The sequence below is a fragment of the Pteropus vampyrus genome, unplaced genomic scaffold (assembly GCF_000151845.1).
Source record: "Pteropus vampyrus isolate Shadow unplaced genomic scaffold, Pvam_2.0 Scaffold50, whole genome shotgun sequence".
Lineage (NCBI taxonomy): Eukaryota > Metazoa > Chordata > Mammalia > Chiroptera > Pteropodidae > Pteropus > Pteropus vampyrus.
The window spans coordinates 4453205-4475488 of record NW_011888831.1 but is presented as its reverse complement, the minus strand read 5'-3'; the positions used below and the strand labels follow the sequence as shown (position 1 = coordinate 4475488).

General features: G+C 47.4%; 1 protein-coding gene across 1 annotated transcript in view; it reads right to left on the bottom strand.

Moving 5' to 3' along the window:
• The window catches only part of SLC43A2 (solute carrier family 43 member 2), a 33908-nt gene extending 12031 nt beyond the window's left edge, over nucleotides 1–21877 (bottom strand). Inside the window, exons 1-5 of the mRNA XM_011359882.2 lie at nucleotides 21787–21877; nucleotides 20740–20937; nucleotides 12570–12777; nucleotides 11430–11485; nucleotides 10605–10681 (exon numbers count right to left, since the gene is read on the bottom strand). Coding sequence (XP_011358184.1) covers nucleotides 10605–10681; nucleotides 11430–11485; nucleotides 12570–12777; nucleotides 20740–20899 — 501 coding nt within the window. The 5' untranslated portion in view covers nucleotides 20900–20937; nucleotides 21787–21877. The remainder of the gene's footprint in view (nucleotides 1–10604; nucleotides 10682–11429; nucleotides 11486–12569; nucleotides 12778–20739; nucleotides 20938–21786) is intronic.
• Nucleotides 21878–22284: the final 407 nt, after the last annotated feature.

Below are 22284 nucleotides of genomic sequence, written 5' to 3'. Positions count from 1 at the left end.
ATCACTCTGTGGATGGCTATGCCAAACCCGTTTTGTTGAATTCAGACTGTTTCTATAGACTTCATCTGTGGCATCCTCCCCCATTTTTCTGTAATCATTTTGGGGCTTTATCAAACATGGAACACATGATGGCTGCATGCAAGCGAATGCACTGTTGCTGAGCAGAAGCAGTTTGAACTTGGCTACACACCTGCTCTTCATCATTTCTGCCTATTATGCCCACAATAAAAATGAGTAAGGCATATGTCAAATCATCATGTGGTACACTTAAAACTAATACAATTATGTAATTATATCTCAATAAAACTGGAAAAAATTAGTAAGGGACATCATCAAAATTAAAAACTTGTGCTTTAAAAGACACCATCAAGAAGCTGAAAAGACAATGCACAGAAAAGAAAATTTTTATAAATCACATATCTGATAAGGCAGCAGTCCCCAACCTTTTTGGCACCAGGGACCAGTGCTCCTGTGAGAATCTAATGCCTGATCTGAGGTGGAGCTGAGGCTGTGATGCTAGCACTGGGGAGCGGCTGCAAATACAGATGAAGCTTCGCTTGCTCGCTAGGCACTCACCTCCTGCTATGAGACCCATTTCCTAACAGGCCACAGATAAGTACCGATCTGTGGCCCGGGGGTTGGGGATCCAGGTGATAAGGGACTTATATCTAGAATATATAAAGAACTCCTACAACTCAATAATAAAAAGGTAAATAACCTATTTTAAAAGTGGGAAAAGATATGAATAGACATTTCTCAAAAAATATATATAAATGGCCAATAAGCACATGAAAATATACTCGATATCATTAATTATAGGAAAATGCAAATCCAAACCACAATGAGATACTGCTTGATACCCTCTAGGGTAGCTATAATAAAAAAAATCAGATAATAACAAAGGTTCTGAGGATATAAAGGGATTGGAACCCTCATATGCTACTGGTGGAATGATACGGCCACCCTGGAAAAGAGTCTGGCAGTTCTTCAGTGAAATACAGAGTTACCAGTCATTCCACTCCTAGGTATATATACACCCAAGGGAAATGAAAACAGTGTCCACACAAAAACTTGTACATGAATGTTTATAGCAGCATTATTCACAATATCCAAAAAGTGGAAACAACCTCAGTGTCCATCAACAGATAAATGGATAAACAAAATGGGGTCTATCCACACAATGGAATATTATTCAGCCATAAAAAGAAATTAAGTACTGATACATGCTACACCACGGATGAACCTTGAAAACATGCTGTGTGAGGGAAACAAGTCACAAAAGCCCACATATTATATGATTCCGTTTGTCTAAGATAGGCAAATCCATAGAGACAGAGAATAGATTAGTGGTTGCCTAGGGCTAGGGTAGAGGAATCTGGGAGTAAAATATGGAGATGATACTAATAGGTACAGGGTTTCTATTTGGGGTGACAGAACTGATAATGACGACTGCGCAACTCTGTGAATACACTAAAAAATAGTGAATTGTATACTTTAGGTGAATTACATGATATGTGAATTATGCCTCGATATCACTGTTAAAAAGACATGAATAAGAAACTTAAGATGTTTTGGGATCCCAGGATTATAAAGGAACATGAATAAATCTACAGTATATGTCCAACTAAGCCAAGTTATGGCATGAGGTCAGGATGGCCATCCAAGCTCCCCAAAGAATTCTCAGTACATGAAGAGCTCTTCTTCCAGCCTCCAGGTAGAGTGCACCCTCTGTCCACTCAGGCTTCTCAGAGAGGGTCAGAGGAGGACAAAGAGCATATGGAAATTCCCCCAGCAGGAGATAGAGGAAATGTGATGTGCTCATGAGTGCCTGGGTACACCCAGGTGAGCACTATAGGCACCCATTCATACTCTCTGCACACCTGCCCCCCAGGAATGCTGTGATTCAGATGACATGCTTCGGCTCCTGAGCTCACATATTTAGGCTGCTCCATGCTGGCTACTCCAGCAAGGCAGCTTTGTAGGGGAGGCATCTCTGGGGCCATATCTGCCCCAGGGGAAATCCCAAGACTAGTTCTGCTTGTATGGAAGGTGAGAACTGTTCCCGCCTGGAATGCCACTATAGCCAGGGCAGGTGAAGGAAGAAAAGGATTAAAGAGGGCTAAGAACTCAACCAGAAGAGCAGATGGAGGACAAGAGCCTGGTGTAGCAAAGGCCATTCGGTGCAGAGTCGAGCCAGGGAAACACTTTTGTTGTTGCAATCACCTTTGGGCACAAAATGTGTCTTTTCAACTTTTCAACAGGGTGAGGAGATACTCCAGAAAAGGAGACGGCTTGCTAGCCAGCCCTCTTCCTTCTCCCTTAAGCCCAAGCTTGCCCTAACTCTAACTCAGGTTAGAGACCAAGAGAACAATAGGGGTTTGGGGCTAGCATGCAACTCTGACCCGATCTTCCAGAGTCTTCTCCCCAGAACTAGATCTAGAACAGAGAAAAACAGGCAGCTGGGAGAGGAGCCGATTTACTGTCTGTGCCTGGATGAGACCCCTACCCTCATGTTTGGACAAGGGCAGTAGACTTCCAGCTGCCTTCCTTGCTGCCCTGCCTCTTTCTGCCTAGAACATTCTTAGCAACGCCAAGAAAATTCTCTTCCCCAACATGTTATTTTGGTTAGCAGGGCCATTCCTAGGGCAGTACAGAACTGCCGGGCAAACCATACTACACAGCGTTGCCACCAACACCAATATTCTGTATTTTAAATTATGATGATTTTTCCTGATTAGAAAAGCAATGCACATCCATTGTAAAACACTGCAACAAAGTATATATAAAAAATAAAATGTGACTGTGATACCTCTTTAATAAAATTTTATGTAAAGAGTAAGTAAACTGAAAGCAAAAAAAGTCACTGAAATTAAAAAAAAAAGGAATAAAATAAAAATCACCGATATAGCTATGTTACTATCTTGCTATATTTCCTTTTAATCTTTTTCTTATAAATACCTATAACTTTTTAACAAAATTTGAACCATATGTTACATAGTTTTATAAACTTTTTTTTACTTGATATATTACAAATGTTTTCTAATTTAGTATTGGTCTTCAACATATTTTGTAACGACTGGTATTTCTTTATCTGGATGGTTCATAATTTATGCATTTTTCTGATGTTGGACCTTGGGTCCTTTTTAATTTTTTATCATAAATAACATTTCAATGAACATCCTTGAAGATAAACATATGTGCACATAGCTATTATTTCCTTTAGGTAAATTCCCATAAGTAAAATCATTAGACAGAAGGGAATACACATTTTTAAGTTTTTGTCATACTCTGTGCCAAACTGCCTTCCAGAAACTTACATCAAATGATACTCCCATCAGAAGCATAATAGAATGTCCATTTCACTGCAGCCACTCCAACACTGTGCATTATCATTATTTTTAATATTTGCCACTTCACCGATATCCTCATTATTTTAAAACTCATTTCTTTGTGTATATGGATAAAATAAATCAATGACTGATATTTGCTTCAAAATAATCTGGATAGTGGGTGGAGGTAGAAATGAAGCAAGAGTGGTCATGAGTTGATCATTGTTGAAGGTGCAAGACGGGTACATGGTGTTCATTATTCTACCCTCTCTAATAACATGTATATTTAAAATTTTCCAAGATTAAAAAAATAACTGAAAAAACATACATTTAATTACTAATGACTGAACATTTTTCTACAATTTTTAAAATCAGTCATTACTATTCCTCATTTGTCCTTTTTTTTCTATGAGGATGTTAATCTTTTTATATTAACTTTGAATAGGCTCTTTATATATTAAAGACAGTCACGATTTTTCATGTTTTCTTAGTTCTTCATTTAACTTCTTAGTTCATGAAGTTTTCTGACCAAAAGATGTGTTTAGATAGGTAGTCAAAGTATGTTTCAGCTTTTAGGGACTACCTAGCATTTATGTCAGATGAAATTTCTCTGAAAAGAATATCAAAGATGATCTTGACCAATGAAACCCAAAGCATAAACATCCTGGCAACAGTCAGTATGTGGTCACAAAAGAATAACAAGCACAGGAGAAGAGATGGTTTCTCTGTGGACATTATTTTTTAAATGTTAATACTAATTGTGTTATCCTTTAAACCGCTTCCTTCCCTTCCTCCCAAAGCTGTCATGCCTGCCAGAGACTTCTCTCATTTGCTATGCCCAGGAGCAGCTTGATCAGAGGATTTTCCTTATTATTAAGTGATAATAATAGAGCATGATTATATTAATATATTGTTATAAGAATAGCATTATTATAATAGCAACAATTTTTAATATCTACTCTATGTATTAAAACTTAAAAACCCTCAAAACAACCCTAATGAGATAGGTGTCACTTAATATCCTTACTTAATCAGTATAAAACTTTAGGATCAGAAAAGTAGAGGGATGCCTCCAAGCTGGTAAGGGTCAAATTTGGGATCCAAAGCAGGTCAAGCTTTTGCGTACAGCCGCTGAGCTACTACTCTGTCTCTTGGAAACCTCCTGCGTTTCCAAGACACCTCAGTTTGGGCCCCACGACAATGACCCTTACCTCTCATGCCTCTCTGTTCCTTGTGAAGCATTCGTCTGCTTTCTCCGCTAGAGATTTCTTATCTCCCTTCCGATGCTCCTTTTAGACCCATCTGCCCCCTCCTCTCCCCTTGGCCTTCCCAAGGTCCCGGGCCACACCATCAAGCGGACTCTCCTGTTTCATTTTTATGTCTGAGTCTCCTCCTTCCTCTCTCCCTCCTTCTGCCTCTGCTCGGCCTCAGCTGCACATAATGGCTACTCAGAAGCCCTGGTGATGAAATGGTGGCTGAGTACTGAGCAGAGTGACCTGGTGTGGGCCTGAAGGGCCCAGTGGAGGAGGAAAAAGCCAGCTCTACTGCCAAGTAGGAAGCCAGAGCCATGCTGCAATGAAAGGGGAAAACACTCAGCAGAGACTATTTCCGGACTCAGGATTCGCTGTACTCACAGGTGGGGAGCACAGGCCTCGTTCCCTAGCTCTAGGTGCTTCCTACCACCACCCCTGCTGCCTGATAGGGTAGGGCTGGATTGGGCTCAGCAGGGCAGAACCCGCCCTCCATGCCGGCCTCACTTGGGGATGCTGTTGGTGACTCATTGTCTCAGCCCCTCAGCTGTACTGTAAACAGGCCCCGGCTGTGTGACCTTCCCAGAGGGGAAAACAGCAGCTGCAGGCGGCCCCTCCCCTGAGTTCTGGCTACAGTGCAAGGCTACAGGACAAGAGTTACCAGAGGCCTAAGCTCCAGGATGGCGAGGATAGGCTGCCTGCCCGCTAGAGGACACTCTCTAAGATGTCTCTCTACCCAGGGGCCCCCAAGACTGGCTTTGGGGATCTGGCAGACAGGGACAGAAGGGCTACTGACTTTCCAAATGTGTGGTTTCCTGAGCCCACCTGCTGGGGGCACACCCTGGCCCTTGGGGAGATGCCATATGCAGCCTGGTTGGGGCTGGCATTTCTGGCCCTCAGATCCCTTCCAGAGGTGAGCCTTGTCCTCAGATGGCTGATGTACACACCGAGAGTTCTGTACAACCTGTACAGGCCAGGATCCAGGTACCAGTCTAGACAAGCGAACTCAGCAAAGCCAGGCTATTTCCTAACCCCAAAACAACCTGGCAGCTCCAAGCACTCAATGCCAGGAGCAGGTCCTTGTGGTCACCTTTCTGCTTCACTGATAAAGGGGAGGGAGGAAGGATTCCACTCCCTCAGCTACCTCATTCACCCTCCCAGCTAGGTCCAGCCCTGCCAATGCCCCCACTACACTTTCTGTCTGCCTCTGAATGTGTCACATGCCGGAGCAAGTTCATGATGCAGAACCCTCTGATGGGTAAATTTTTCCCAGGCCAATGGTGATCAGCTGACTGCTTTGGGTTCTCAAGGCACAGGACAAACACAGAGGCAGAAGTGGCTCTGGGCTCTGTGAGAGTCCTGCTCACCTGGTACCTGGGCTCCCAGAGAGCTGGTCAGGTGTTGTGAGGACTCTTGCTTGGGTATAGAAATGGGTCAGCTGGGCGGGAATGCTAACCTTCCAACCTCCATCAGATATATCTGTTTCATTGCTACACCCAAATCCTTTCCTCCCTTTCTATTAGGTTTTTGCAGAGGGCTATTTATTCTGTTCTCTTCAAACTCAGATCCCAACTGCCATGGGATTGTTTCTTCCTCAGGTTCAAAGGCAGACTTCAATGAATCAAATAGGAAAAGACCACAGAGAAATTTTTCATCAAGGAGCCTGGCAATGTTTTGCAATCACTTTTCTGTAAGAGTTTCGGCTCAAAACTCCCAGTCCTGCCCACACTGACAGGGGTCAGAGTAATGAAGTGGAAAGGACATGTCCACAATGTTGGCTGCATTTGCTCCAATCTCTAAGCAACCCAGGCCCTGGATCATGGGGCGGTGGCCTAAAGAAGCCACCTCAGCTGCTGGCCGGTGTTTGTGCACCAGCCAATGAAGCGAATTAAAAGATTGTACAAACGCATGGCATTGAGCAAACAGATCAAAGTGTGCTACCTAAACGTCCTCAGAGAGGCTGAGGCTTGGCACCTCGGAGACTGCTCTGCACCATGGAGTGACCTGGTACCCTCCCTCCAAGGGGTCACATCGCCCAGCCCAGGCCGTCTGCTGCAAGGACCTGGGAGAGCCAGTTCTGGCTGTCAGGCAGCGCACCTGGTATGGGATCTACCCTTGCTCCTCTGAGCCTATCCTCTAGAGGAAAGTTTGATCACCCATCTGTACAGACCTTTCTGGCTCTGTAGGGAGGCCTATCTGTCATCTCATCCTGGCCTGTGGGGAAAAGGCATTTTGCCAATTTGAGGCCCCTCTCCTCCAATGGAGGTAACAGCTTACAGTGCCTGTATATCTTTGTTTATACCACAGCCCATGTAACACAAAACCCCTTGGAACTCTGAAAGCCCCCAAATTTGGGTTTCCATGGCAACACATTCCCTCCAGATTCCTAGGTTATCACAGAGTGATTATCCATGGCCCTAAAGCGTTTGTAGGAGATCTGATTTAAAGGTTCCTAAAGGCGACCCTGAAAACTCCTTTGTCCCCAAAATTAGAATATGGGTGGGAGACAGAAACAGAAAGTGCCATTGTGCTCCTAGCTCCAAGTCCCTGGGAGCCGATCTGGACAGTTCTGCTTTTTAAAGGCCTGGGCTGTGTCAAAACGAGATTCAGCTCTGCTCAGCAGAAGCTGCAGCCAGCTCCAGCATATTGCCTAAGAGCTCCAGCCCCGTCCTCGCTGACCTGCTTCTCATTCCCTTTCAGGGTCTGTTCTGGAGAGAAGCGCCATGAGAGCCCTTATCTGAGGCCTCATGGGACAGGGGAATGCCCAAGGAGAACCATCAGGTCAGGGGCAGTGGCAGAGGGGGAAAGAGACGACTAAAAAAGTGCTTAGAGAAAAGTGCTTAGGGAGCCGGCCCATGTAACTAGAAGAGGGCTCAGCAGGATGTGGGGGTGAGAGGTGGGTGTCAGCCCCTGTCTTACTACAGAGGACAATGATCGAGTAGCTTCTTGGAGCCTCTAGATCAAAGGCTGCCAAACTTTTTCCGCAAAGGGCCAGATGGTAAATATTTTAGGTTTTGCGGCCGTATGGTCTCTGTAGAACTACTTCTCTCTATGGGCATGGCTATGTACCAATAAAACTTTGTTTACACGCCCCCACCAGTGGTTTGGGGATTTAGCCTGGGGGCAGCAGTTTGCTAAACCCTCCTCTAGATCCAAGAATGGGGACCTTAGAACACAAGCACCAGCCTTCCTTAAACAGATCCCTTGCTAATCAAATGCTTTTAAGTGACAATCTGAGTTTTCTTGCTTGTTTGGCCTGTGTAGCCTTTTGCCTCCCATGCTCCCGCTGCAGTGCTTTCGGCCTCCACACAGGCCTGTGAGAGGCTGGTAAAAGCAAAGGACCCTCCCCCAGAAAAATGCACCTGCAAAGGACACAGACACAATTTGTTTGCATATAATCTCAGAGGAGTGCACGGCCCTCCTAAGGCTTATTCATGGACCACCTAGAAGCCTAAAAACTATGATAAGATCCCTTGTTCACTCAGAAAAAGAGCTAAACAACCCTGTAGAAAAAGAAAAATAGACAAATGACATAAAGAAGCAATTTACAGAATACAAATGACCTTAAAAACGAGGTGAAAAGATGCTCTGTGACTAACAATTTTTTTAAAAAATCATGGTATGCATTTTTTCACCAGATCAGATTGGTCAATGTTTAAAAGATTAATGATAGGATACTAGAAGGGGTATGGAGAAAAGGCATTCTCACACACATGCTGGTAGGATAATATCAGTGTACAGTATAATCTTCTAGAAAGACCATGTGACAGTATATATTAAAATTTAAAACAAGCTGATCCTGTGGCCCAGCAATCCCACTCACAGGAGTTTATTTTACAGAAATATATGTACAGGAACGTTCACTTCAGCAGCATCATAAATCGGAAAAAATGGAAACTAACCCAAGTGTTCATTAGTAGGAAACTGGTTAAATAAATTATGCTATATCTATATTATAGAAGTACATGGGATTCTTTAATAATGAGGTAGCTCTCTAGAATTTAAAATAATAAGGTAGATCTAAGCACTGGCAGGAATAGATGTAAAAGATACATTGTGAAGTGAAAAAAGGCAAGTGATATTTCTTTAAAAAAAGAATAATATTGGTATATACATTTTAAAAAATACTGAAGAGATATATTCTAAACTGATAAAGGTAGGCTTATAGAATTTTACAGTCTATACTTCATATTTCTAAAATACTGACTTTTTAAAACTAAAAACATTTAAAAAAATAAAAATATTTTTGTTTCATAGTTTAAAAAAAATAAAAGAAAAAATTAATCCTTCTGCGTTTAATAATCTCCCCTAAAGGTTCCTTGGACAACTAACTCTGAGTTCATTTTAAAGACTTTCTTAAAGGGGATTCATGATATGGTGGTTTTTATCCATTTCCCTTATTCTTTATCACAATAAAGCATCTTTCTGCATCTTAGAGCATAAATACTCAAGTTCAAGCACCATCTCTGTCTTTTATCCTGAAATTCCAAATTGCCATGACATAGGTATAGAGTGACTAAAATAACGGAGTGATGCCAAGGTTTTAATTTTCGTTTGTATGAAAGACTTGGTCATTTTCACGCTGTTAAAAAGAACAAACAGAACCATGACTCCTGCTACACATTAACACAACTTAGTGGAATTTGGGTACTTTTGACAGTTCGAACAGATTTCTTACTATTTCAACACTTGTTTTTCTCCGGTTACTTGAAAGAAGGAGGGAATATCTTTGTTTTTTTTTAATCTACCTGGTTAAAAAAATAAAAATAAAAATGCACTAAGGAGTACAAAGTCTATCTCTCTCACATTACCAGGTCAAGACAACTAGAATTCCCAGATCTGTGTGTTACCCACTCCCTGAGCGTACGTGTCATGACTTTCTCACCTAACACAGACACCACTCAGCATTCCATTTCCAGGGACCCAGACCCAGACAGTTAATCCTTCCCACCAGGGTAAAGTTAACAAGGCAAAGTGTAGGAAGGGTGAACAGAGGAGACACTGGGCCTGGCCAGGCCTCTGGCTCACGGCCTGTAGGCAAGGGGTCATGGAGATGTTAAGGGGCCTGCAGGCAAGGGGTCATGGAGATATGAGCACCTCTTCAAGCTTACCAGAAGAAAACCAGTCCCCAAGGCTCCCTCAAAGCTAAACAAAAGCACCGCAACATCATGACTTCTGACTCATTAGTGGAAAGGGAAATCAGAAACCGGAGTGCCCTGCAAATTAGTGATGGTAGGTATTATTATAAAACTTTTTTATGGGGAAACTGAGGCAGGCCAGACTTTCCTGGACAGAAATTTCTCCGGAGAGTCTATTATTCTTACTTCCCGACAGCCATCTCTGAAAGGCACTCTCGCTCAACTGGGAGCAACTTTTATTGGCTTTCTTTGACTTTCTTTCCTTCAACCTGGACCTTTCTGCAGCTTCCCTTACCTCAAAAAAGAGCACATTCCGTGGCATTCTGGCGCACTATTAATTAAGGGGGTACTGAGCAAGCCAAGGAAACATCTCCATCCATGGGGAGACTCTCTGTGCCCTGGTGTTTTGAAAACCAAGAAGAGAGGCAGCCTGTGTGCTCCCAAGTTTCTCATTCAGTTCTGGACAAAGGCAGCAGTTAGGGGTGGTGAGGGAGGCTTGTTTTTACATTGCACTACTAGCCAGAGCTGCCATGGAAAAATAAGAGAAATGCAGGTGGACAGCAGCTTTTTCCTTCCTGCTCCTGCCTTCTCTGGACACATGGCTAGTGAACTGGCTTCCTCAGCACCTAAGCCAAGGTCAGCAGGCAAGGGATGGGCCTGCTCTGAGAGTCATGCTTTGTTGCCTGTAAGAACCTCCCCAGCTCAAGAGGCCGAGGCCACGATTGGCTGTGCTGCCAGGCCGCTTCACCTTCAGCAGCCCTCTAGTGCTTAGAGGTCTAGGCACATGCAGGTGAATGGGAGGCAAGGAAATTGAAGCCAATAAAAGCTGCCTCAAATTCACAAGGAGATGACTGAACTGAGATCTTCTTAAAGAAATCAGTACTTACTGTTAATGAGGTGAAAGTCATGCACATCCCACCAAAGCCATTCAGAGCCAAGGAGATGAAGATGAGCACAGAGAGAGCTGTAAGGAAATAGAAGGCACATAATTGGGGAACCACAGCTGAGCTTCAGGGAGGCCTGGGCCTAGTCCAGAGCATTGCAAGGCACAGGCTCTGAATAAATGCAGGCTGAATGAATGACAAGCCATTGGGGGTCAGCGCCAGATACCTTGGGAGCTGGAACAACCTCTTCCTCGTTCTTCTCTTGCCTATTTTATGGAGCTTGGGCTCTTGCAAAAGGTGCCGCCCCATGCTCTGTTCTCCACTAACCTGAGCAGCAAGCAAGAGGTCTAAAGAAGCTGCTTCACTCAAACCAAAAATACAGGTACCCCGAAATTGGTAGATGGGTCTGGCTAAGATTTTGGTGAAACCCAAGTCCTATTTTAGTGTTTGTTCTAAAAGTCTTTGAAGCATCAGCTCCACCTGAACAGGGTTGGGGACCAGGTGGCTTCTATGTCATCTTTAAAATATTGGCTTTAGTTCTTAGAACTCATCTCAGGTTGGATCATTGAGACCATCAGGGACTGGCTTGGCTTGGCAATGAGATGGGAGTGTTGCACACCCTGGGAGTTTCAGACGTCTGTCTGGTGCAATTGTTCTTTTACCCAGTCCCCCATTTGAGATAACTGGGTAAAGGCCTAACAAGCATCCCTTCTAACTTGAGCAGTGAGCACCAGGCCTGGCACAGCTTCCTAGAGCAAGTGGGCCTGCGAGCATCTCTGGGTACTCTCCTCAGCCTCTGACAAAAGAGTGGAGGAAAAGCGTACTCACAGTTTGGGTTACTCGCTCCATATGCAATCAGCAAGCAGGAGACAGCAAAGCAGGCACTAAAAACAAGCAGAAATAACAAATTATTTCTTATTATTGTTAATATTGTTATTTTATTTGAGAGCATTTACTATGTTTTAGATACTTAAATTTACATACAATATTTTATTTAACAATTCTAAGGAATGTATTTGGCCCCATTTACTGATAAAGAAAAAAAAAAACCCTGATTTCTCCAAGGTCTCTAATGAATAGGTGCCTAAGCAGGAATTCAAGCCTGGAAGCCAAATCTTATAAATACCACACTGCCCTGTCCCCTCCCACTCCCCACTGGAGAAGCCCAAGGCTCTGAAGCAAGAGAGGGCACAATCCATTCCCCTGATTCCAATGCCCACTTCGCCAGGGAATGGACAGAACCCCACTGGGCAAGAGTGAGATGAGTGGCAACTCCTGAATTCCCTCCACTTGGCTCTGTTCTGGGGACCAAGGCCTCCCTCACCCATTCCCTTCATGGTCACAGGTCTCACTCGTTGCAAACCTCTGCCCTGCAAAATGATCATTTCCAATGGGATTGACTCGGGGCGGCCGCAACCTGAGAGGCCAGCTGCTAGGTGGAATGATCCTGGCAAAACTGGAACTTTACAGATCAGGGACTCACACCCCAGAGGGTGCACAAGATGATTCACATGGGTACTGGCGGCAGGAGAAATGTTAAGACTTTTATAATTTTTTAATCTTAGCCATTTTAATTTATATTTTTTATATATGTATGACAAAGCACATAAAAAAATTAAGAATGGCATATATAATTGATAATCCCATGTGCTTATAACAGAAGTATATTTTCAAAATCTTTTTTTCTGATACAAGTAGAGAGTCAGAAAGACTGGAAACCAGTGTTTTTAATGACAAGCTACTCCAGACCCTCCCAGGCAGGCCTAGCATCCTGTGCCTTTTTTATGCAATATTGGCACACTACAAAGGATCACTGTACCTACTGATTTGGTGGCAGGTGGAGTAGAAATCCCACTCTGGGTGGGCATTTAGGGAGCTCCACAGTTACCTGAGGGCAGGTACCATGATTCCCTACAGTGAGGAACTCAGCCCAGGGTCCATCTGACCACCTCCCACACCCACACTGACCTGCCCAGGAGCCGCAGCTTTCTTGGGCCGTACTTGTCCATGACGATGCCTAGGGGCAGAGTGATGGCACTGAGCAGGAAAGAGCCCACGGTGAAGGCCAAGTTTAGCATCTCATCCTGGGCCTTGCAGCTGAGCCAGCCATTGATCCAGCTCACCTCCTCATGCTCCAGCTCTGCTATGTCCTCCACTGTGCCGTTGGTGATATTCTCTGTGTGTTCAGAGGGAGGAAAACCTGATCACAGGGCTGTGGCAAGGATTCCCAAAGATTAAAGGGGCAGGTGCACATTCAGAATAACCCCACTGGGAATAGCAGGCCTGGCTCTGGGCCCCATGAGGGCTCAAGCTACCCCACAGGAGGCTTTGCTGTCCATCTGGCCCAAGCCCCCTAGAACAATGATACAGATGTTCTTAACATTTGTGGGGGTCACATACCCTTTGGCAAATCCAATAAGGAAAGTTACACTCCTGCTCCCCAGAAAATGCTCACTAAATTTTACCTGTAATTTCGGGGGCTTTATGTGTCCCTTGAAGCACCCATGAGCCCCAGGTTGGGATTGCCATTCTAGAGTCACTTACATCCTAGAGTAGTAGGCCTCAGAACCCAGCCTTGGCTGTGGGGCCCCAGGCTGGCTAGAACCTTCTTAGCAGCTTTGTGCATGAAAACAGACTGCAGCCAGTATACAGAAGGCAGACCTTAGACCACCTGGGAAGGACAAGCTGCTGGTCTCACTGCAATACCTTGGTTCTCCTCTGTCAGTCTGGAGAAGAGTGAGTGGGCCTCCTTAACTGCTAAGCACAGTGAACTTCTCAAACATACAGTCCATATACCACCTCCTCCCCTCATATTTTCATAGCATCGACCTCCACATACACTGTATTGTAGAACCTCCTGAAAAAGGTTTTTCTTTTAATAATCCAAACTTATTTGCTTTCATTTACTGAGGTGCACTTTTCTTATTTTTCTCGTTGGAGTCACCTGTTTGCTATACCCTGAGGCCGCGCCTGCGCTGTAATCCTGGCCCTTAATGGCCCTCTCCAAAGTCCACTCAGCACTAAGACAACAAAAACGAGAAGGAAAAAGTGCTGTGACAGCTGAGGGCAGGAGGGTGGGGGACAGGCCAGGAACATGGCTGAGAAATTCTCTCCTCTCTGAGACTGCTAGTTAAGAGATGCTGACTAATCCTGCGGAAAGGGGAGTGGCCTCTGATTAGATTTAAGGTAACACTGGGAGAAACAAGGAAATAACCTCTCTTCAGATAACTGCAAGCCTCCAGATTGCGGTCCTCTGGCGCCAGGGTTGTAAAGCTGAGGCCTGCAAAGGCCTGCCCAGACCTCTCAGGGTTGCCCCAAGGTCATGGAAAAGGATGCACTTTGGGTGAATCGTGCCATATGCCAACCTCTAACCAACAAGCCCTCTTGGGGTCCGTTGATCACAGGTGAGGGGCCTGGACCTGGTCTCTGGGTTCCAATTTTGATTCCTCTATTTCCTACTTGTAAGACTTTGGAGAAGTGACTTCATCTTGCTCTTTCTCAGTTTATCTGTAAAATGGGTATAATCTCACAACGGTATCTATCTCCTTAGAGTTTCAAGGAAGATAAGAAAATCAAGATAACATTCTAGAGCTCACACAATCATAGAAAATGCTTAATAAATAATAGTGAAGTTATTACTATTGCCATACTACTATATTATTACTACATTACAGGAGGCTCGAGATGGGTGCAATGGTGCAACTGGCTGGCAGCAGAGACCGACGCAGTCACTGGGAGCAGAGTTCCATAACTGTGCATGTGGTAGCATGAATTCGAGCATAGTCTCCCACTGGGCTGAGAGCCCTGAAGGACAGGGATTGGGTTCTAGTCACCTGTGTCCCTAGCACCTACCCCAGGTCCTGGTGCACAGCAGGTATTTACTGAATTAATGAAAACAATGGAATCAGGTAGCAATGGCTGAAAGGACCAAGAGAGAAGAGAGGAAATAGGACATAGAGAACCAAGCTGAAGATAGCACAGATGATTTAAAGAAATTATAGCTACAGTATTAACCTTCTGAAGCCACAGAATCAAAATCTAACAAGCCAGATCCTCTCTACCCCCGCCCACTACTTTGTCTGTTTTTTTCAAAAGAGGGCCCACCACAATGGCAGCCAAAACACACGCCAAACAGGGTTATGTGAGCCCATCAGGATCCACCCTGGAACTGTCACACATGCACACTGCCTTAGCCTGTAGGCCTGAGCTGCTCACCCACTGTGGGGCACCTTCTGGGAAGGCAGAGCTGCTTTAAAGGTTGGCACTGGTTTCAGATGTCAGCTCTGCCAGAAGCAACAGAAACTGGATGTGAAGTGGGACAACAGGGTCTCTGCACAGCGATGGCCATTTCCAGGTTGGTGTGTAGATATGTGCAAACTAACACAGGTGTGCCAGAGTGGATGAGTAGAGAGGGTGCCCCAGGGTCCAGGATTGTTGGCTTGTGAGACCTGGCTGTGGCTATGCAGGGTCTAGAATCCATTATATTGCACTAGGTATTATAATCTGCTGCTGCAAGCAGGGAGCCAAAGCTGGACAGGGAGTCAGGGAGTGAGGCAGTACTGTCGCTGAGTAGAGGCACCAGGGTGACCTGCCCACAATTCCCCCAGAGAGGAACCACAGGGGACCCCTAAATCCATGATTGTATTCACCAAGAGAGAGAAGATAAAATCCTAAGGCAATATACGCAAGAGAATCTCCCTGGTTTGCTCTAAGTGGAGATGGGGTGGAAACATCTGAACTATTTAGAGATCCGGTCACCCCTATTAACTAGACAGGGGGGTTTGGCATGGAGGAGACAGGTCAGCGTAGAGGGAGGGGTATCTGTCCCTCCCATCTCCATCCTAGAGTCACTACACATAGGAACAGAGACCTTATGCTTTGGGCCACCAGCCTTCTCTTAAACAAATCCCTGCCAAAGGGGCCACCTGGCTCCCTACTCTCCTGCTTGCAGGCAGTGATGTCCAGCAATAGATGAGCCTGGGGTGGGGGTGTCTGAGCGGCCTCTTGTCTGCCTGTGGAGCAATACAAGTGTCTCTCATCCAAAGAGAACTAAACCTTTGGTGAGCCCAACAGCTTTGTTGGCAGTATAACAGCCCACATGAATAATCACAGATCCAGCAGATGCCTAAACACAGTCACACCCAGGCTGTTCCTCTTCCTCTGCTCCTACCTGGGCCATTGTGGGCTAGGAGAGACACAAACAGATAAGCACCCAGAAGTGTCAAGCCCACAGGGTGCCCCTCTGTTCCCAGACTAGAGATTAGCCCTCACCCAGCCCAGTCTGCTCTGCGCCTCACCTGCACCTGTTTATTAAACAGATGCCTCCTCAGTGGGCGGCTAGAGTGGCCTCGTCTAGCCCAACCAGGGAAGGTGAACTAAGACAGGCCAGGAATTGGTGTGGTCAGAGTGTGCAGAGCACGGGCGTAAGGCTGCTAAGGAGGAAACCCAGGGACAGGGAAGAGAGAACAATGCCTGTACTGTTCAGCCCCACTCACAGAAGACTCACACACAAAATCTTTACAGAGGAAGCAGGGGAGAAAAGAGGGTGCCGTGACCCCACTCAGGCTCCCCTGATGTCCCTGGGTCAAAAAGGGGCTCCCTCTACCCCTGGGAAACAAAAGAAGTGGGGAACCTCCAGAATAGTTGGCCGGATGATGCTCAAGGGAGCAAGGGGCACCTGGCTGGAGGCTCCTTTAATTCCTGAGCAGTCTCCTTCTGACTGGCTGCTTACTGAGGCCCTCCTCCCTGGGAGCAGGTCCCTGGACCGCCCTGCTGATGGTCTCTGCCCCAGGATCTCCTGTCTCTCAAATCCTTAGTCTATCCGGCAACAGGAAGCAGCATCTCAGTGCAGCAGGGGGGATGTAGGTGAGAGGTCAGCCTCAGACAGAGCAAACGAGAGTCAGGACACAGACAGTCAGAGGGCCCTGCAGGGTAGGCCAGGGCCTAGCCCCCAAGCTGTGGTCACAGAGCGCCTGTGTGTACTGGCTGCTGCATTCAACGCTATTCGTTCCTGTGTCACTTAGTGCCCTCCCACCACTACCTCATATTCCATACCATAATACTCGAAGTTTCCGAGCAGGAGAATCGTTGCCTAAGGTCTCATAGACAATGGTGAAGCTGGACTTGAATTCAGGTTGTCAGACCCCAAAGATCCTGCTTTTAACCTTCGGCTGTCCTGGCACTACACTGCCTGGGGTAGAGGCATTTCGGAGAGAAAAGTGCTGGGAGAATGGAGATGGCACAAGGCTGCCACAGCATTAGGGGAAATACCAGGTGGCCCTTAATGTCACCTAGTGAGAATGCGACTGCCCTCGAGACCCTCCCATGAAGTCCCAAACTGGACAGGACCTTAATGGGACACCAAAAAAGCCACGTGGGGGTGAGCGGATGTGGGGGAGGAAAATTAGGTCATGAAATGGGAAGGAGGAAGGCAGGGTTAGTGAGGAAGGCCGAGGGCACTAGCCTCTCTCTGTGATAACACCCTGAGGCTGTGGACACCAGCCTTTAGATCTTGTTACCCATTGCTACAATTTCTTTTAATCCAAAATAAACTGTGGGGGGTGGGGGGATGAAAACGGTCATATTTACAGCAATAAAAGTGGAAGGGTGGGTTTTCAAAAGCTATCAACCACTTGCCTTTGGAGGTAGGAGGAGACCATAAGAAAGAAGGGCCTTGAAGCTACAGGAATGGCTCCTGTCCACATCTATAGCCATGGCCCAGCCTGGTGAAGACCAGACCTAGCCCAACTTCCCTGGGCAACAGCGGCCCCTTTGCCTTCTCAGAACCCTGGGGCCAGCTTCCTGCTGTTTCAGTGAGGCATATGGCTCCCCCCAACACACACACAGACAGTGACTGCAGTGATCAAGAGCACAGACCTAGGGTCTGCTTTGGTGTCCATGGCTGGGCTGGATTGTGACTTCCTTGAGCAGAGGCAACATCTCTCACCTTCATAGCCCTTACCCCATCCAGCATGTGGCAAGCCCTCAACAATTCATGAGTCTAATAGGTGAAATCGATCACTCTCCTCTGCCTCAATCACTTCTTCCTGCCCTGAGATTAAAATCCAGTCTTCCCAAGCACCCTCCAGGGACTTGCAGGCCAGAGCCCCTTCCCACCACTCAGTCCTTTCCCTCCTCTTCAACATGCATTCTACCTCAGGGTTCCTTGCCCCCTTCTCTCTTGACTCACCCCTCCTCATTCTCCTCACTTCTGCCTAAACTCAAGTTAAACCAGATCCCCACTGTCACTCTCAGTCCTAGCACCCTGTTCTCTGTTGGAATCCTGACCACCACTAGGACTTATACAGGTTTGTGTGTGATGACTTATTTGATGCCAGTAGACCGCATACTCCCTGAGGGACAGGATTGCTCTGCACCCCAGCACAGCACCTCAATAAATGTTTACTGAACAGGTTAGATGTGCAGGATAGATGAAAGAGGAGATGACACATCCACAGGTAGCACCAGCCCTCTGAGCTGACCCTATCCAAGTGCCCCAGCAGATGACAGAGAAAATGAAGGAGGTCAGGTGGGGTGGTTACAGTGGCCATCCAGAGGCCGAAAGGACACAGTACTGGAAAAGCCCCTTTCCTCCTAGGCTGGGAACCCAATTGGTCTCCTGTCCACAGTAGGGAGACTGGGGAGGCAAAGGCCAAAATGCCCAGCTTCGGCGTCTATCATCAATCTTGACTGTCCAGTGGGTAGGACAAAAAGAGCTCGGGGGTAACAGAGAAGAGGCTCTTTCTTCTCCCACCTCACCAAGCTGGAACCCAGAACTGTGTCTATGGCCAGATTCTGGCTGGAATCCCAAGAAAGTTCTGAGAACCTTTTAACAGGTTCAGGCAAATTTTCTGTAAGAGAACAAACCTAAGCATCAGTTCTAAAAGCAACAAAAAGCTGACAAATTTGCATCTCAATCAGCTGTAAACTGGTCAGCTTTTCACAAGTCTAATTCAATAAATTGCCTCACTGCTTCTCTGCAATTCAGCCATCTACCAAGTTTAAAAATATTAAACTTAAGCAGAAATCTTGACCCTAAATCCTCCAGACACTCCCAGTCATGCCAGGCATGGGCATTCTGGGTCCCGAAAGGCAACAGGCTATTCGGACTCCCAAGAAGACAGAAGCAGGGAGGCCAGAGAGATAAAGCTTTGTGGAATCGGCAGGCCTGCCCACCAAGGATGCTGAGTCAGTAGGTTTGTCAGTCACAAAAACCAAAATCAGACGCAGAAGCAAAGGCACAGGCTAAGAAGTTGATGTTCTACCCACATCCTGATCTTTCACCTTCACTTTGGGTTACAGCGAGGACTGATTAAGCCTCAGGGGCTTAAAAACTAACTCAGCACTATGTTGGTACAATCTCTGGGACTCTTCCCACGTAAAAAAAAAAAGTACCCAAGGTTGAGGCAGAAATAAAGTGACCAGCTCCAAAACTGCTGGTACCATAAATAAATTAAATCAGTGGACAAACTGGAGGAAAATCCTAGAATCTGACCTTCCAATACTAAGTGGGTCCAAAAAAAATTTTTTTTAAATACAACCGTCCTCCAGTGTGGACAAGATACTACAAGCTTCATCTGGGGATGGTAACATTTCTCTCTGTTTTTTAAACCTGTGTAGCCTGAGAGAGCCCATCACGGAGGCAAGCAGGAACGGTCATAATCTATCTGAAAGGGAGCAGAGAGGGAAGGAAAGGATGAGCCAAACACTCCAACCTGTTCCTTTCAGGGTCTCATTAATCTTCCGTCTCTTGGGCAGAACAGAAAGCTTGTTTAAGGAACAAGGTCTGAGTGACTCTCCCATCTCCCAAGGTTTCTTGCTGATGCAAGGAAAGGTCTGCCAAGAACGCTGAGGCTATCAGGAAATATTTCTGAGTGGCTAAGGGCTAAAGGTTCTAAATGATATACTCTGCCCTCTTCCAGGCGCCTGTGCATCCCCTCCCTTTCTCCTGCCCTTAACCTCTCAGGCTAAGCTTCCCTAGAGACTGGAACACTTCAGAATATCCTGAGATCAGAGAAGGGAAGCAGGGAGGACTCTACACGGGGTTACAGGCAGCATGTACTGGTTCAAAGCTTTTTCTTCCTCCAAAGTAAGAATTCTAGGAAGAAAAGGTATGCGGGTAGTATGATTCAGGGAGTCAAGCCTAGGCTCTCTCCATCTAAAGGTACTCAGGCAGGGGCTGGCTGACAAAGGCACTGGGGAGAGGCATTACTGAGTTCAACTATTTCGTAGTCACTGCTGGAGACAGTGAGAAGGCAAAGGAAAATATTTCCTATCAAGGGTTGCCTAGGAAGAGGGTAGGAGGGTAGAGAATGGGAGCTGCCTGGGTCCCACTGCCGGGCTGAACCTAATAACTGTGCAGCAATTAGGATCCTCAAACTGGGTTGGGGAGTATGCAGGTGGGGATGGTAGATTTCCTGCAGACCAGCATCCTCAGCCCACATTCAGCATGCTAACAATGTAGTAAAGGGTAAGGACAGACCTAGTGTCATTTTCATAAATACTCTCTTGCCTCTCTTCCCCTCCCCATCCCATGGGGGGAGAAGGCCACGGAGATGTCCTCACAGCCTGTGGGAGGAAATGTCCTTTGGAAAATCATAAAGCAGCAAAAAATAGACAAGAAATTGTATCCGACAAGCCCTTAAGAGACTCTGTAATGGTGTGACTAAAAAACATCTAGATTTTAGATGAACCTTCTATGGGGTGGAGGCCAAGCCACTTCCTCTCTCCTGCTACACCCCAGCCACTAAGTCAGGAGTTCCTCTTTCTACAGTCATGGAGTGACATGTTTACTGCAAGGCAAGTGATGTGCCACGCACTGGGAGGATAGGCGTCCAGCAATGTTCCCAGGTGGTAGAAAGCACACTCTGAACTCAGGGGTTCTGGATCTATTGCAGTCCCCAGCTGTGTGGCTTTGGACAAATCAGAAGATCTGTCTGAGCCTCAGTTTCTTCATCCACAAATCGGAGACAATGATATATGTACCCAGCAGGACTGGGTGAGGATCAAATGGGCCTTTTGCTAACTGGGAGGCGCTGCGCAGAGAGGTGATATCGCTACTTAGGTCTTCGCCGCCATCCCACCCAGTCCCAAAGCCCCCACTCCAGGAACCACCCCGAGCCCGAGGCACCGGTCTCACCTGGCTCAGTACACAGGTAGGAGTAAAAGCCCTCCGACTTGAGCATGATGAGCAGCGAGCCCCAGCCCAGGAGGACTGCCGAGAAGAGGAGGTTTTCCAACACAGCCGTGCAGGCCATCCACCAGCGTCGCCGATGGGCAGTGGCCAAGGTGGGCGCCATAGCTCGGCGAGGCGACCGGGCTTCGGCTCTTCAGCGACCTACGCACAGACCTCGGCGTCAGCGGCTGGTCCTGCCCAGTCGTGGCGGCCAAGCGCGGCCAAGCCCGGCCACTGCCGCAGCGCGCGGAGCTTGTTACCCCTCCGCGACCCGGACTGCAGGTGCGCGCAGCGATGGAAGCCCCAGCCCTGCCCGGGATCTGGGCCACCCCTCTGAAGCTACCCTCGACTATGGGAGAGCCGCTCCAGCCAGGCTCACGCAGAGGTAAACTGAGGCATGCTATCAAAAAGGGACTAATGCATGCTCAGAGACGTGGAATTAGCCCGGGCTCCCAGCAGGATTGAGATAGCTTGGGGCCCTGCAGGGGAAGCACGTTAAAGTCCCGACACCTGGGCAGGGACATGCCTAAGGGCGGCCACTCCCTCGGACCCTGACGGGTGCTCTCCCGCCCGCACTCGAGACCCCTCCCCAGAGCTGGTTCCTTCAACCACAAGATCAGCGCACCTAGCTCCGGAATGGCCCGCCCATGGCCCGCTGATAGGCCTGACAGCACAGAAACTGCCCCACCATTGGCCGCTGTCTAGGTCGCTAGGCACTGCGGCCACGCGAACCCCGCATGGGAGGCGAAGCCGGTTCAAACCGGCGGCGCGAGCCACCTGCGCGACCCCCATCCCGGGTCGTTTCCCCGGCAATTTGCCCGTTTCCATGGAAACAGACCCCGGTCCCTCCATTCCCTAGCTCCTCCTCGATTCGTCATCCCTTCTGGCGGCTCCTCATCCATCCAGTCTTTTCCCTCTCGTATTCATATATCTTCTCCCTACGCTCCCATTCGTGCGCCTTCTGCCCCCGGCACCCTCGTCCAGGGTCCAGAGCCCCAGGATCCAGCTCACCCGTCTCCTACTGGTGTGTATCGGGCCCGGCCGACGCTTTTTCTGCCCCCTTTTATTCCAGCCCTTTTATTCCGACCCCGAGATGAAAACACTGGCACACGCTGATTGGCTGAGTGGGGGCTGGAAACAGGCGTTGACCAATGAGCAGGCACCCGCCCGCCGGCGGCGAGCAGAAGCCGGTTCCGGCCGGACTTGGAGACAAACAAGGGAGCTGGGGGTGCCGGGGGCGGCGGTGGGCTGAGCCTCTGCTCTGCCACCTTAAACTGGAGTCACAGCCGGGCTGGAAACCTGGGAGGCATTGCCGTATCGCCTCTCCAGAGCTCCACTCCGAAGCCTTGTTCCGGGTTGCGTATCGGGCTCGGCATGCTGGCACCCCCAAGGCTTCCCCAGCTGCACGTTGGTACCCCTCGCGCACCAGCTTAGCTCCCTCATTTCTCTCCTCCGGCCCGCTACGTTGTCCCCATCTTCCTCTCTGCCCTGGGCACCACGCCCCGATGT